This window comes from Cebidichthys violaceus, unplaced genomic scaffold (assembly GCF_023349555.1).
Source record: "Cebidichthys violaceus isolate CVI_PGR_0920_01 unplaced genomic scaffold, fCebVio1.0.p SCAF_16, whole genome shotgun sequence".
Taxonomy (NCBI): domain Eukaryota; kingdom Metazoa; phylum Chordata; class Actinopteri; order Perciformes; family Stichaeidae; genus Cebidichthys; species Cebidichthys violaceus.
The window spans coordinates 12,995,694-13,007,722 of NW_027176329.1; the positions used below are offsets into that span (position 1 = coordinate 12,995,694).

General features: G+C 40.1%; 2 protein-coding genes across 3 annotated transcripts; one reads left to right on the top strand and one right to left on the bottom strand.

Annotated features, from left to right (window-relative positions):
* Nucleotides 1-2,125: 2,125 nt before the first annotated feature.
* meaf6 (MYST/Esa1-associated factor 6) lies at nucleotides 2,126-8,295 on the bottom strand. 2 transcript variants are annotated; one of them, XM_068711330.1, is made up of 8 exons: nucleotides 8,200-8,295; nucleotides 7,343-7,458; nucleotides 6,228-6,315; nucleotides 6,073-6,118; nucleotides 5,790-5,982; nucleotides 3,457-3,486; nucleotides 2,946-2,979; nucleotides 2,126-2,587 (listed from the first exon to the last, which is right to left on the bottom strand). In XM_068711330.1, exons 1-8 carry the CDS (start codon nucleotides 8,287-8,289, stop codon nucleotides 2,573-2,575), a joined length of 612 nt encoding a protein of 203 aa, XP_068567431.1. In that variant the 5' UTR covers nucleotides 8,290-8,295; the 3' UTR covers nucleotides 2,126-2,572. The 2 variants fall into 2 exon arrangements, with proteins under 2 accessions (XP_068567431.1, XP_068567432.1); XM_068711331.1 differs by lacking the exon at nucleotides 3,457-3,486.
* Nucleotides 8,296-8,465: 170 nt separating this feature from the next.
* On the top strand, nucleotides 8,466-11,690 carry stpg1 (sperm-tail PG-rich repeat containing 1). Its single transcript, XM_068710639.1, has 8 exons — nucleotides 8,466-8,529; nucleotides 8,608-8,732; nucleotides 8,814-8,915; nucleotides 9,239-9,418; nucleotides 9,502-9,610; nucleotides 9,708-9,876; nucleotides 9,976-10,166; nucleotides 11,617-11,690. Exons 1-8 carry the CDS (start codon nucleotides 8,496-8,498, stop codon nucleotides 11,688-11,690), a joined length of 984 nt encoding a protein of 327 aa, XP_068566740.1. The 5' UTR covers nucleotides 8,466-8,495.
* Nucleotides 11,691-12,029: the final 339 nt, after the last annotated feature.

Consider the following 12,029-nt stretch of genomic DNA (forward strand, 5'->3'; position numbering starts at 1 on the left):
TATACTAATCTTATTAAGTCTTCACAGTTCATTTTGTTTGCTTTTTTTTTACGACCATCATCATCAAAATGAAGAAAAATCATGTTGTGTTCTCTAATTCAGTTAGGGGTATCTAAACCTCCCCCCCCCTCCCTTGAAATCTAAACTCCGCCCCTGACAGGAAATGAAATAAAGATTTGCTGTTAAGTGGAAAACACACATTGAACATGCACGCCTCATTACTCACACACCCAAAGGTTAAACGTGTGGAATGTATTCTGGTGTGAGCGTGAGTTTCCAGCCAGATTGCATTACGTAGTTGGCGATGTTGAATGTGACTTGTGAGTGAGTCATGGGCTGACAGGAGACCTGGTCTCAATCCCACTCTCTGTACTATCTGGATGGCTGAAGGAGACGAGGAAAGAACACCGCTGGGAGATTAATGTGCAGCGTGTCTCCAAACCTGTGTAAATGTTCAATGCACCGTCATAAGTTATGAATCACCAACCTAGTTAAAGAAGTGAAGGCCCGTGTGAAACCTACATGAGGGGAAAAACATTCACATCTGTCTGTTAGAGCCACAAAGTAGAGAAACGGGTCAAATACAGTATTAATCTGCAGCCATGCTTGCAGCTCAATGAGGCTGTGCACTTTGCTGACATGCTCACTATTGACAATGCTAACAGGGGCAAGCCAAATAGTTCTTGGTGATGCTGAAAAGGGAATCGAGTCTTTAAGATTGGCTTGAAACCAACCATGTCCAAAAATGTTATGCCAATCCATTTGGTAGATGTTGAAATACTACATTTCACGAGTAAAAACTTTGACCTGCAGATGAAAGGTCAGGTGATCACCAAAGTCAGTCAACCTTTTGGGACCACGAATGTCTACCAATGAGATATTACCCTTAAAAAAACAATCAAGTCAACCTCAGCGGCACTAATGGAGAAGCTAGGGGATCATCAACAGATTACATAATGTATGAGATCTTCTGTGTTATGAGGATTCATTCGTCTAGGGAACACAAATGTCTTTACTAAATGGAAATGCAACACATCCTACAGATGTTGCATTATGGCTAGAAAAAAACAGTTAATGCTAGTTGCTAGAGGAGTAAAAACAGTTATTGTGTCATTCATACCAGATGAAATGTGACTCTGGGATGGAGCCTGAAACCAACGAGTGCATTCCAGGGATGGACTCTTCCCAGTCAGCCCCTCCATCATACGCGTTTGTCAGCAGCTCTGGTTCCTCTCCATTCCTGCATGCGGTGATAATTTGGGACCGGTTGTGACTAATGTGCTAGTCACTGCAAGATTCAACTACTTCCAAGTTTCGTGCTACTCTAAGGGAGCTGTAAAACATCCAAACAGAGAAAAGACAGCGCAACGGCGAGCTAGAAGCCGATCGCCATTTAGTCCCATTGCATTCAAGAGAAGGCAGACATCTCTATGGCCGACATCCCCGACACGCAAAAACATTCTAGATCTATAAGTGGCACTACAGGTAAGATCAAAAGTAGTATCTAAAGTATTAAACTCTCCCCGACTGTATTTCATTGGTATTTACAGATGTACGGACAACCATGTGTTTTGGCGCAGCCTAGTGAAATAATTGGGATACTTCATGCTGACTACATGTTGATTAAAAACATGTTAAAAGGCTGTAACTTTTACAAACATTTGTTGACCAAACACTATAAAAAAAAAACAACAACTTTCATCTGTTTGTTAAAAAGGCAGTAGATTTCTAAATGTATCAATGACAGAACCCAGGGATGTGTGGATAGCATGATGCTGTCGACAGTTTGTGCTCCGTGTTTACTTTAGTCATTATTTCATAAAACAAACGGAGAACTGACAGAAGAGAATGTGCTGGCTATTCTCCACATCAGCTAGGTAAACACTGATTCTATTTGGACTGAACTATTCCATAATACCACTTTTTATGGACCATATGTGTGGGAACTCCATCCAACAATTGGTCAATTTAGATTTTTCACAGGCATGCATCTGCCAGTGATTGACAGAAGAAACAAAGATTTAGGGTTATTACAGCTAGGCCTTACCAGCTGCTCCACGACATCCAGTAATTCTTTAACTGCTGTGATGAGTGAGTAAGTCTTTATATAAACAACCAAAACACATTCTTTACTTGTATTTGATTTTATTTTTTGCAAAACAACCATGTAATAAAAGAATCCGGGTTATTCAGGAGTTATGTCTATGATGTTATGCTTAAAAAAAACAAAAAAACATAACTTTCTTACAATGGGAAATTAACCACATAATAAATACAATCTTTTTTTAACACTATACAAAATGGTGTGTTACTAGCGGTGGGCCTTGTCAGGCCTCAAGTAACATGCAACACCATATTTCTACTTGGTAGGTTAAAATCGTAACCTTGACCAATGGTAGGTGAAGTGTGGGGGGAGGGGGGGGGCGGCAAGCAATACACGCAGTACAGGCTGAAATATGGCAACAAAAAAAAAAAAAAAAAAAAAGGTATACAAAGTTCATGAAGTTCAGAATTCTTGACTTTCTCTACAGGTGTCCTCCTCACGTGTGTCCAGGTGTTCCAGTCGTCTTTGCTAAGTTGAATAGTCCTGCAGGAGGACAGGAGACGAATAACGGCAACGATTATTGAAATAAAGGCAGCGAGCCCAGTCACAGCTGCAATGATAAGTAGATTAATTGATTGCCAGAAAATTTATCAGCAACTAGTTTGATTATGTAATAATAGTTTGTGTCAGAACAGCTGATTTTTTTAAAGCAAAAATGAAAACATTTGAAGATGCCATCTTGGTCTGCTTTAAATTATAAAAGGCCATTTTCTGACATTGTAGAGACAAAAGAATTCATCTAGAAAACGATCGCCAGTTGCGTGGCTAATAAATGCAATCCTTAGTTTCTGACCAAATAACAGTATTACCGTACAAACAAAACAATGAGAACTCAACTTACAGCTCGGGGTTTCTTGTTAACCTTCATGTCAAATCTGCAACAACAACAAAGAAAGGCTGCATTATATATGGATCACGAACCTGGCTTTGATGGGAATTATGGTAAGAAGCGATACCACTACTATACCACGAAGAAGCCTAAAGGCAAGCTTATAACAAGAACACTAAATGACCATGTGTTTGTTCTTGTTCGTGCACAAATCTGAAGCCAGCCAAACATCTGACAAAACCAGCAATGTTTTCTTCAATTGCTGGAGCTGGGGAAGCACACTCTGGGGTCTGAAAGATATGGAAATACCCCAATAACAAGCACGAAAATCTAATGGAGATCAGAGTGCTGGATGTTGATTTGCATTCAAATGATGGAAGTGTTGGACATGCAGTATGACTGAATAACTAGCAGGCTTAAATTCAAAGTGTAGGTCAACAGAAGCAGACAGAGAGCAGAGGACGGGGTTCACAGCAGGCAGGATGTAAAGACCACAGGAGCAGGAAGTAAAATTCAGACTTACTCAAAGTCATAATCAAACATGGCAGAAGGACTGGGGGAGGGGCGGCGGCATTAGGGAAAGGAAGAGAGCAGCAACCGTTAATTCACCCACCTGAGTCTACAGCCCTACAGTCTACATAATACTGCAGTCCGGACTTTACAGAGTGAGAGAACCACTCCGTCACAGTGTGTTAGGTGGAGCGCCTGCTGTGTTAATATGTGGTTAGAACAGTGAGGCCTGAGTCAGGGAAAACCGGATGACATTCAGTAGTAGTGGTGTAACGGACCATTGTCAATCCGTACGGATCCCCCGCCCACGGATCGGCACGTATGTGGACCGTAAATTAATTACAGTTTAACGTTAACCATCAGTGTGAAAAAAAAGAAGGTTTTACTGACGATCGTTATCCGCCAATATTCAGTAAAATATGCTTTCAGGACATCAGCATTCAAGCTTCTCTAGTCGCCGATAGCTGATGTTACATTATAAACAACGTGTTTAAATTGACAGGAGCAGAGCTATATGGTTTTACATAGCTAACGGTCTCGAAGGCTCCGTTCAGTTACATTATGATGCGTTCAGGCTCTGTTCAGTGAAAATTAATATTGGGTGAAGGTAAATTATAACGCATCATGAAGTGTTCACATGTGATCTCGTAAAATGTAGTGATGGTGGGAAACTTGAATAAAACCAGATGTTTGAAGGAGATGTTTTCACAACAACATAAATAAATATTAGAGATGAATTATGAGCCGTTTACACTAGCTATAAGCAGATTATAATACATCATTATAACTACTAATGGCAAGATTGGTTTTGATCAATAAAATTACAATCTTTTACACTGAATTTGGAGGAGTTGAAATGATTTTTGGGATGTGACAAAAAAATAGTCTGGAGCCTTGTAAATAAAATCGTGATCAAGGATCCCTAAAAGTTATATTTGCTTACTTTTTTCTTTTGAGCTGATCCAAACCATGAGTATTATGATCTGTTGCACCACTATTAAGTAGATTGGTGACACGCAGCCAACTTCATCATTCAAACAACAATTCTGCTTAACAAACCTATTAGTGAACAGTTTGTTCAACTGACGACATTTACTTTTAAATCAATAAAACTAGACTTACCAATAAACAATCAGGGCGTTTACATGCTCTTAAGTTGGAGTTATTAAGTGTTGGATCCCCCAAAAGATCAAAAAGGTCTAACATAGAAGAAAATACCAGTGTCCCGAAAATAATATTGTTTTCCCTGGAAATTACATTTGAACAAATATTACATTTGAGGAACTACGGTATAATTCTCTTACACAAAATTTAATATTTTTTTGGATAGAAGCAAAACATTTCGTTAGATAAAAACATAAGAATTTAGGAAATGTTTTTTTCAATAACAAATTTGGGAGGTTATTATCAAAAGGACGTTTAAAATGATTACGCCACCTTAATGAGATCCGGCAGGGAGGAAATCTTACCCTGCCTAGGGATGGTACCGAAAGCCAGTATTAAACAAAATGATTATAGACCGCAGTATTGGTAAGCTACAACATTGTCAGTTCTTTTTGAACAGTTTGGTGTAACTTATTTCAACTACACAAAAACACAAGGAGCGAAGCAGAAAGGCTGCGGTAAAGACGGTGAAGTGAACCAGGTTAAGTGAAGGTAAATACGCCGACAACGCTCGTTCCTGTAAGTGCAGTAAAATCTTTGTGAGTTAAAAGACAATTACTTTATCAATACACCTGTTCAACAAGCATGAACACGTGGAAAACCGATATATCAATCTGCTCTGTCAGCAGTCTCTCATCCATCGCCGCTGTGTTTACACAAGCAGAGTGCTCGCTCAGCTGACAGCGAACTGCTACAGACAAACTAAAACAAGAGCTGTCTATTGCTGTCGAACTGTTTAGCTTTAGTTTGTTCTTGTAAATGTATCTGCTGGCTGAGACAAAGCAGCTCTCCTCTTTCTACCAGTGAATCACATCAGCAGAGGGAGAACAGGCAAAAAAAGAGATACTGACGGATAGCCGCATTCTTTATTCTTCATAAACTTCACTTGGGAAGACGATTTATTTTATTGCAATTTTATATTTGTTGAGATATGAGTGTATATTGTGACTTTGCTGTAGTAAAAATCACTGTTAACGCTCTACAAACATTTTTTTTAATAGTAATGTTATCAATAAACTCCCAACGAGGCCTGCTGTATGGAAACATGGATATACATACACCACTTTCTCCCAGTAACCTGGTTTCTGTCAAGAAATTGGATGTCAATTAACAGCACAAGCAGAAGGCAAAAGACGCAGAGATCAAACGGCACGATGACACACTTGGACCGTCATTGTTTACCTGTGTCTGTTTTTGTTCTTCCTCTTCTTGTGGCTCCCGTGATGGCTGCCTGAGGAGGAAGAGGAGGCCGCTTTCTGAGGCTTTAGGTCCTGCAGCGTTGAGTCCACATCCTCTGTGTCCTCCTGGCTGGGCTCGTTCTCTTGGTTCTGGAGATCTGGAGAGGCGTCGCTTTCTGTGCCGCTGCCCGCCTCACCTGACGGGACCCAAACGGCAGCACAAATTCAGTGTCAGAAAGAAGCCAAAGACCATGGCTTGAGAAAACGATTGTAAAAAAACAACTCACGTTTTTCATTCATGTGATCGGGTATCCCACCGAGTGCACAAACTGCCTGAAAAATCAAAACAGAGAGAGCAGTGCATTAGTACTTATTTTCTTGTCATGCCGCAAATGAGTAGCTAAAGTATTGTGTGAAAAAGTCCAGTGAGAGGAGAACTTACTGCAACTGATGTGACGGATGACTTGCTGAATAAACGCTCGGCTTCCTTGAATTTCCTATTCCTTCTATCAGTTTTACTATTGGAGTTCCTGTTAGAATATCAGAAATATGGTTAAAGGTGCTTTTGATTAAGGGTGCTCCGATCAATATGCTAATATTCATTTTGAATGGTTTGATCGGTGGTCTCTATGAAGGCCGATCAATGGAAACGTTTCCAATACTCATTTGCCTGCTCCTTCAATCGCCTGTTTGATCTAGTGATTCCACAAGCAAATCTGGCAAAAAAAACACACACTGACTCTAACAACGAAAGGATACATTATGATATGAATTAGATTGTGATACACAATTTGAATGCGGCTGAAATTAAATTTCCACACATCCCTCTGCATATGAATATTTTTTATGAATGTGTAGCTGCTCTATAACTCATCTCCCTTTGTGCACAGCAGCAAGCGGGAGAACAGTTCGTTGACCGCAGTGATGTTGTTGTTTTTGAAAGGCTAAATGCTAAAAAAAAAACTACATAGATTAAAGTAGAATATTTCATTAGATAACAATATGTTTTGGAATTTTGTAAATGTTTTTCCAATACATTTTTACTTTTGGACTTCACAACACCCTGGAGTTATTGGAAATGTTCAGATCACACAAGTCTAAAACAATCTGAGGCAGCCACCACTGGAATCCACACCCACACACCCACACAATAATTATAATGTCCACACACACTTGTGAGTTGTAATTTTTATATATATATATATATATGTATATATATATATATATATATATATATATATATATATTAATTATTCGCCACATATAAATGTCATGAATAAGGCCTTGAAGTAGTGGGATAGCACTACGTTCCCACCACACACCTGCTCATTAATTCTGTGACATTTACACAGTGATCATTTTATAACAAAGCTTAAGAGAAAATGTATGTGATTTCCAGTTAAGTAATGAAAAGCAATTACACAAGCACTACACATATTGAGGCTATTGTGATTGCTGTAAAATTCACTAATTTACTCTTATTTTCTTTTCTTCTACATATACACTTCATAAAGAGTTATGCAGACAGTGTGACAGTAATGTTTCTGATATACTTACTTTTGGTTGGTGAGGTATCGGTCCCATCCTCTGATGATGTTGCCATACATCTGAGTGTCTTCTAGATAGCTGCCTTCAAATGCATATATTTGTCTTTCTAAGTTCACCAGTGTCTCCTAGAAATAAATGCAAACTTTAATTAACTGTGATAAATGAGTAGGTACTGTGCACAGATGATCAGACAAATGTGTTAGAATGTTTGTCAGACTCTTGATTTTAAGTCAAGGATCCAGAGACATGCGAGTTATCTGAACTGCAAGCAGAGTAAAGATGCCGGGTGAGAGGGAGAGACAAGTCCGACTACTACAATTAGTTTACTTACTGCTCTTGGTTGTGCATGACTTGTGTTGTGCCCATGCATGTTCCTTGTGTCGTTAAATGAACGCTAGCCTAACGTAACTGTAGGTGTATAATGCGCCCATATAGCCAACGTATCGCGAGAACTTTGCCAACCGGGCGGCGGCTAAATTTAAGCTATGCTCACTAGTTAGCATATTCGCTGCAGTATAAACGGTATTACTTTCAAATAAAATGTTTTTTAAATAGTAACACTTGAGTGTAACTAAATATCCCCATACTAGTCCACGTTGGATGGGTGGACAACAGTTAATAACGCTACGCTCCCTACAGTATTGTCTTAACGGGAACGTTAGCTAGCTAGCCAAGTTAGCAGGAGCTACTAGCACTACTCTAATGAACGGCCCAGCGATAGCTAACGGCATTAGCTTAGCAGTTAGCAAGGCCTCAGCTAGCAACCGCTGAGATTAAAGTTAAGAGTTACCTGTAATTATACATGGTAAAACAACACATTTAATGCAGCATTCATCTTTGAGGGAATAGCGGTAATATGGACTCACAGCGAGTTCTTGTTTCCTCTTCACCAGCTCAGCGAGCTCCCGGCGGGTGTCCGGGATCTGTGGTGGAGTCGCCTTCGCATGCATCGCCATGATGGATAGAGCTAACTGTAGAAACAAAACAGAGGCGGGTTGGTATAAAGCGCCTGTTGGACGACCGTATGACCGACAGATGGCGCTAAAGGATCGCGTCAGCGGGACACACGCTCTGTTTTTACGTTTCCATAACAACGATAAGTTTTTTAATTACTTAAATAAGAACAGATTTACTGACTTTCTACGTGATAACCAACTGAAGCATGGCCAAGAACCGAGGATTGAACGTTAATAAACGTGAGTCTAAGTGAAAACTTTAATATATTTTTTAGCTAAGGAATACTATATCATAATTATTTTTTTATTTAAATGCAGATGTGATTCCGGCCTGCACCGTTTCACCCTCAATTCCAGCAAAATACCAATGTGTGGTGATGGTAAATGAAGAAAAGAAGGGGTTTTCATCTCGAACTAGGAGATTCCCTTCACAAGTCTGTCTGGTAGGGACTCACCCAACATCACTATAAAGTATTAGCCAAAAAACAACGCAATATAAACACGATGATGTGTGTTTGTTTCAGAATGAAAATCCAGGACCAGGCAGCTATGGATTAATGTCCAGCGCTGAAGTTGAAAGTCCTTCCTTCTCAAAGAAAGGCACCACAGGTTTTGTTGCATCCAAGGTCAGGCTCCCAAGTCATTCGCACTAATTTCAGGTGCATGCTCAGCAGGGCCATAGCCAGGACTATAAAGACACTGAGGTCAAGTCAGAGACAAAGTCACACTTATTTGAAACCTTCATATTTTATTAAATATGTTATTCATTTAAGTGTTAACTTAATTTAACATACATTTCTATAAATCCTATTTCCCAACATGACAGTCGAAATTGTGTCCCATGATTACTAAAACCCCCAAAAGTTTAGAATCAGCTGATTGCCTGTCAATACACCAAATATACTATTACAAAATGGATAATTATTTGTCGTATCGTCCTCTCCAATAGACTGCCAGGGCTTCCAGTGATCCGCGGAGAGGCCTCCCAGGACCAAATGCATACAACCTGCAGAGCACCTTCATAAACAAGAGTAACTTCAGCATTGGAGCCTCCAGGGTGTTCAGGTTGCCTGTGGCTGTGCAGCTGGATGGTCCGAAGCACGAAACTCCAGCCCCGAATCAATACGATGTATGTATGTGAATTGTGCAAGTAGATTTGAAATACTGTGCTGTGCATTCTGTAGTTAATGTGCAGTCTTTTTTTATTGACAGGTCAGTTGTGATAGAAGAAAGAGCTTTTCCTCAGTGGTTGGTACATCAACTTTCCTGTCAAAAACTGGACGTGACACTTTTTACCCAAACAAAAATGTGCCATCGCCATGTAATTACCTCAAAGTTCTCTATGAAAAGTCAAGTATAATGTAATTTTAATGTATGAATTTTATGTATCTTAATCTTGCATCCTATATATGTTAAAGGCCACTATGAGGTGAGCGGCCACTTTATCCAGAACGGCTCCAAGGCAGTCTCGTCCCCCTTCAAATCAAAAACTCAGAGAATCCCTCCTCCGATTGACCACCGCGTACCAGGCCCAGGAGCCTACAGTCCCCATCGGGCCCCTGCACCGGTGAAGAGGGCCGTCCTGCCGTAAGTAAACGCATAATATTTATCGCTTTGGTTATTCTCCCCCGTAGTTATTCCTTTTCATTTGTCTACAAATGGGAATCCTGTGAACTGTGTTTGTAGGAGGGGATTCTATTTGGCAATATCAGCGCCTGCTAAGATTGTTCCCAAGGACCCTCCCTTGCCAGGCCCTGGGCACTATGACATCAGGGATTATGATGGCCTGTCTAAGCATCCCATGTCCACAGCTGCATTTGCATCCAGATCTGAAAGGATACCACAAAACTCACGGGCCGACATGATGCCAGGTCCAGGTAATGCCTAAAAAAGCAAATCCACGACATAAAACAAAAATACTATGTATTTTACAAGAAATTATTGGTTGTTGGCATTTAAGTATATTCTTGTTTCTGTGAATAACTACAGGGGATGTGATGTCAGGATATTTCCAGTGCAGTTTTGGCTCTCTCAAACACAGTGAACAATAACCACCAGGTTGTGGTATCTCTCCAAAGAAACGGTTTCTTTATAGACTAATCATTACATACATTTCACACACAATTATATGGGTTACATAAGCTGAGATACTGACTTCTGCAGTGAGGTAGTTGTGGTGTGAAATGCCATCATTTTCATGCACTAATTTGTTCCTTGTAGTCACATGCTAATTTGTACAGCTTTAAATTTGCATAACATTTGCATCCCTACTCTGAGAGCTGTTGACATTTTAGTGTGGGAAATGTAGGAAACTGCTGACTTAAGTATATGGAAATGAGGCAGGATGAGGAAAAGTAGGAGCAGATCAAATTTTAATGACAACATTTCACCATAAAGTAACTCCTCGAAGCCACCTGTGATTTTTCCTTTAACCCTATCAGTCTCACTTTTTATTCAATAGTCTTGTTCCTTATGAGCAACATGATCTATCGTGCTAATATGTAGACTTTGTTGTGATATGGTTAAGACACATGTACTTATTAAGTATGGTAAACTTTATGAAGTCTGGGGAGATTCTGGAAAAAAATGTTTGCCTTTGTTTATTTATTGTGATGCTTTTGTAAATAGTTTACATTCTGGGTTGTGCCCCTCGACACATACAGTCAGAAAGTTTAGTGAGGGTTGACTGGAGTTTAAGTTTTGTTGTCGCACTTTCACCTTTTATTTATCGGTTATGATGATGTGCTACAGTAAGCCCAGAACCTCACAGATGATGTCACTGATAAACTGGATTACTGTTCTATTCACATCAAATGTTTTTTTTTTTAAATAGCCATAGTTATCCCCAAAAAAGAGAATGTGCAATTAATACATTTGTCTAAGCCAAGATGTGACCTAGAGAAGGAGATTGACACAAGCGGCACAAAAAAATGCGTTCTTTTTGGCCTGGAGCTGAATGGGTAATTTCACCCATCAAGCTGTGACACAAGGAATGCCCCTCATGGGCTTTAGGGGATTTTAGCAGGAGACCAGAGCTCTCGCTCATTGAACATTCATCTCTGTCTCTTATCGCCTGGAGCAAGAGAGAAGAGCAACTCCCCTGCAACTGGTTGCTGTCCTATTATATAAAGGTCAACTTGATTTTAAAGTTCCAGACAACATTAGAAGTCATGCACAATTTCTTCTTCGGTGGGAGTCGCTCAGGTTGCCCATTTGTCTGACATCATGTTCTCTGGCTGTTGGTGAAAGACACGTGTGTAGTCTTAGTTGTTCGATATGATTGCAAGTATGACAGCATTAAGTTATGCTTTCTCTCTTTTTGTCCAGGTTTCTATGATCCACAGATTCCACAGAAGCAGTCCTTCTTCTACAATGACTCCAGAGTCTGGCTTCCTGTATAAGGCTTTCAGGGAAACCTGCACTGCAGATATGTAAAATGTTCACACACACAAACTATCTGTATTAAAAAGTAAACCATAAACTTGATTTCTCCAGAGTGGTGATATAACGGAAGGCAAATCTTTTGAAAGGCCATATGTTTTATCCTCACCTCGATATCCTGATGCTCTTATCTGTAGATGACACAGAAGTAGGTGTTGCTGGGTACCCGACAGCTGCTGGTCCGGTCAGTGGTGCGCCATGGTAACAGCTGAGAGCTTGAGATGACACCACTGTGCCAACTGCTAGAGGGCAGACAGAGGGGTGGAGGGCGACTGTATGTGAGCAATGTGACTGACCGG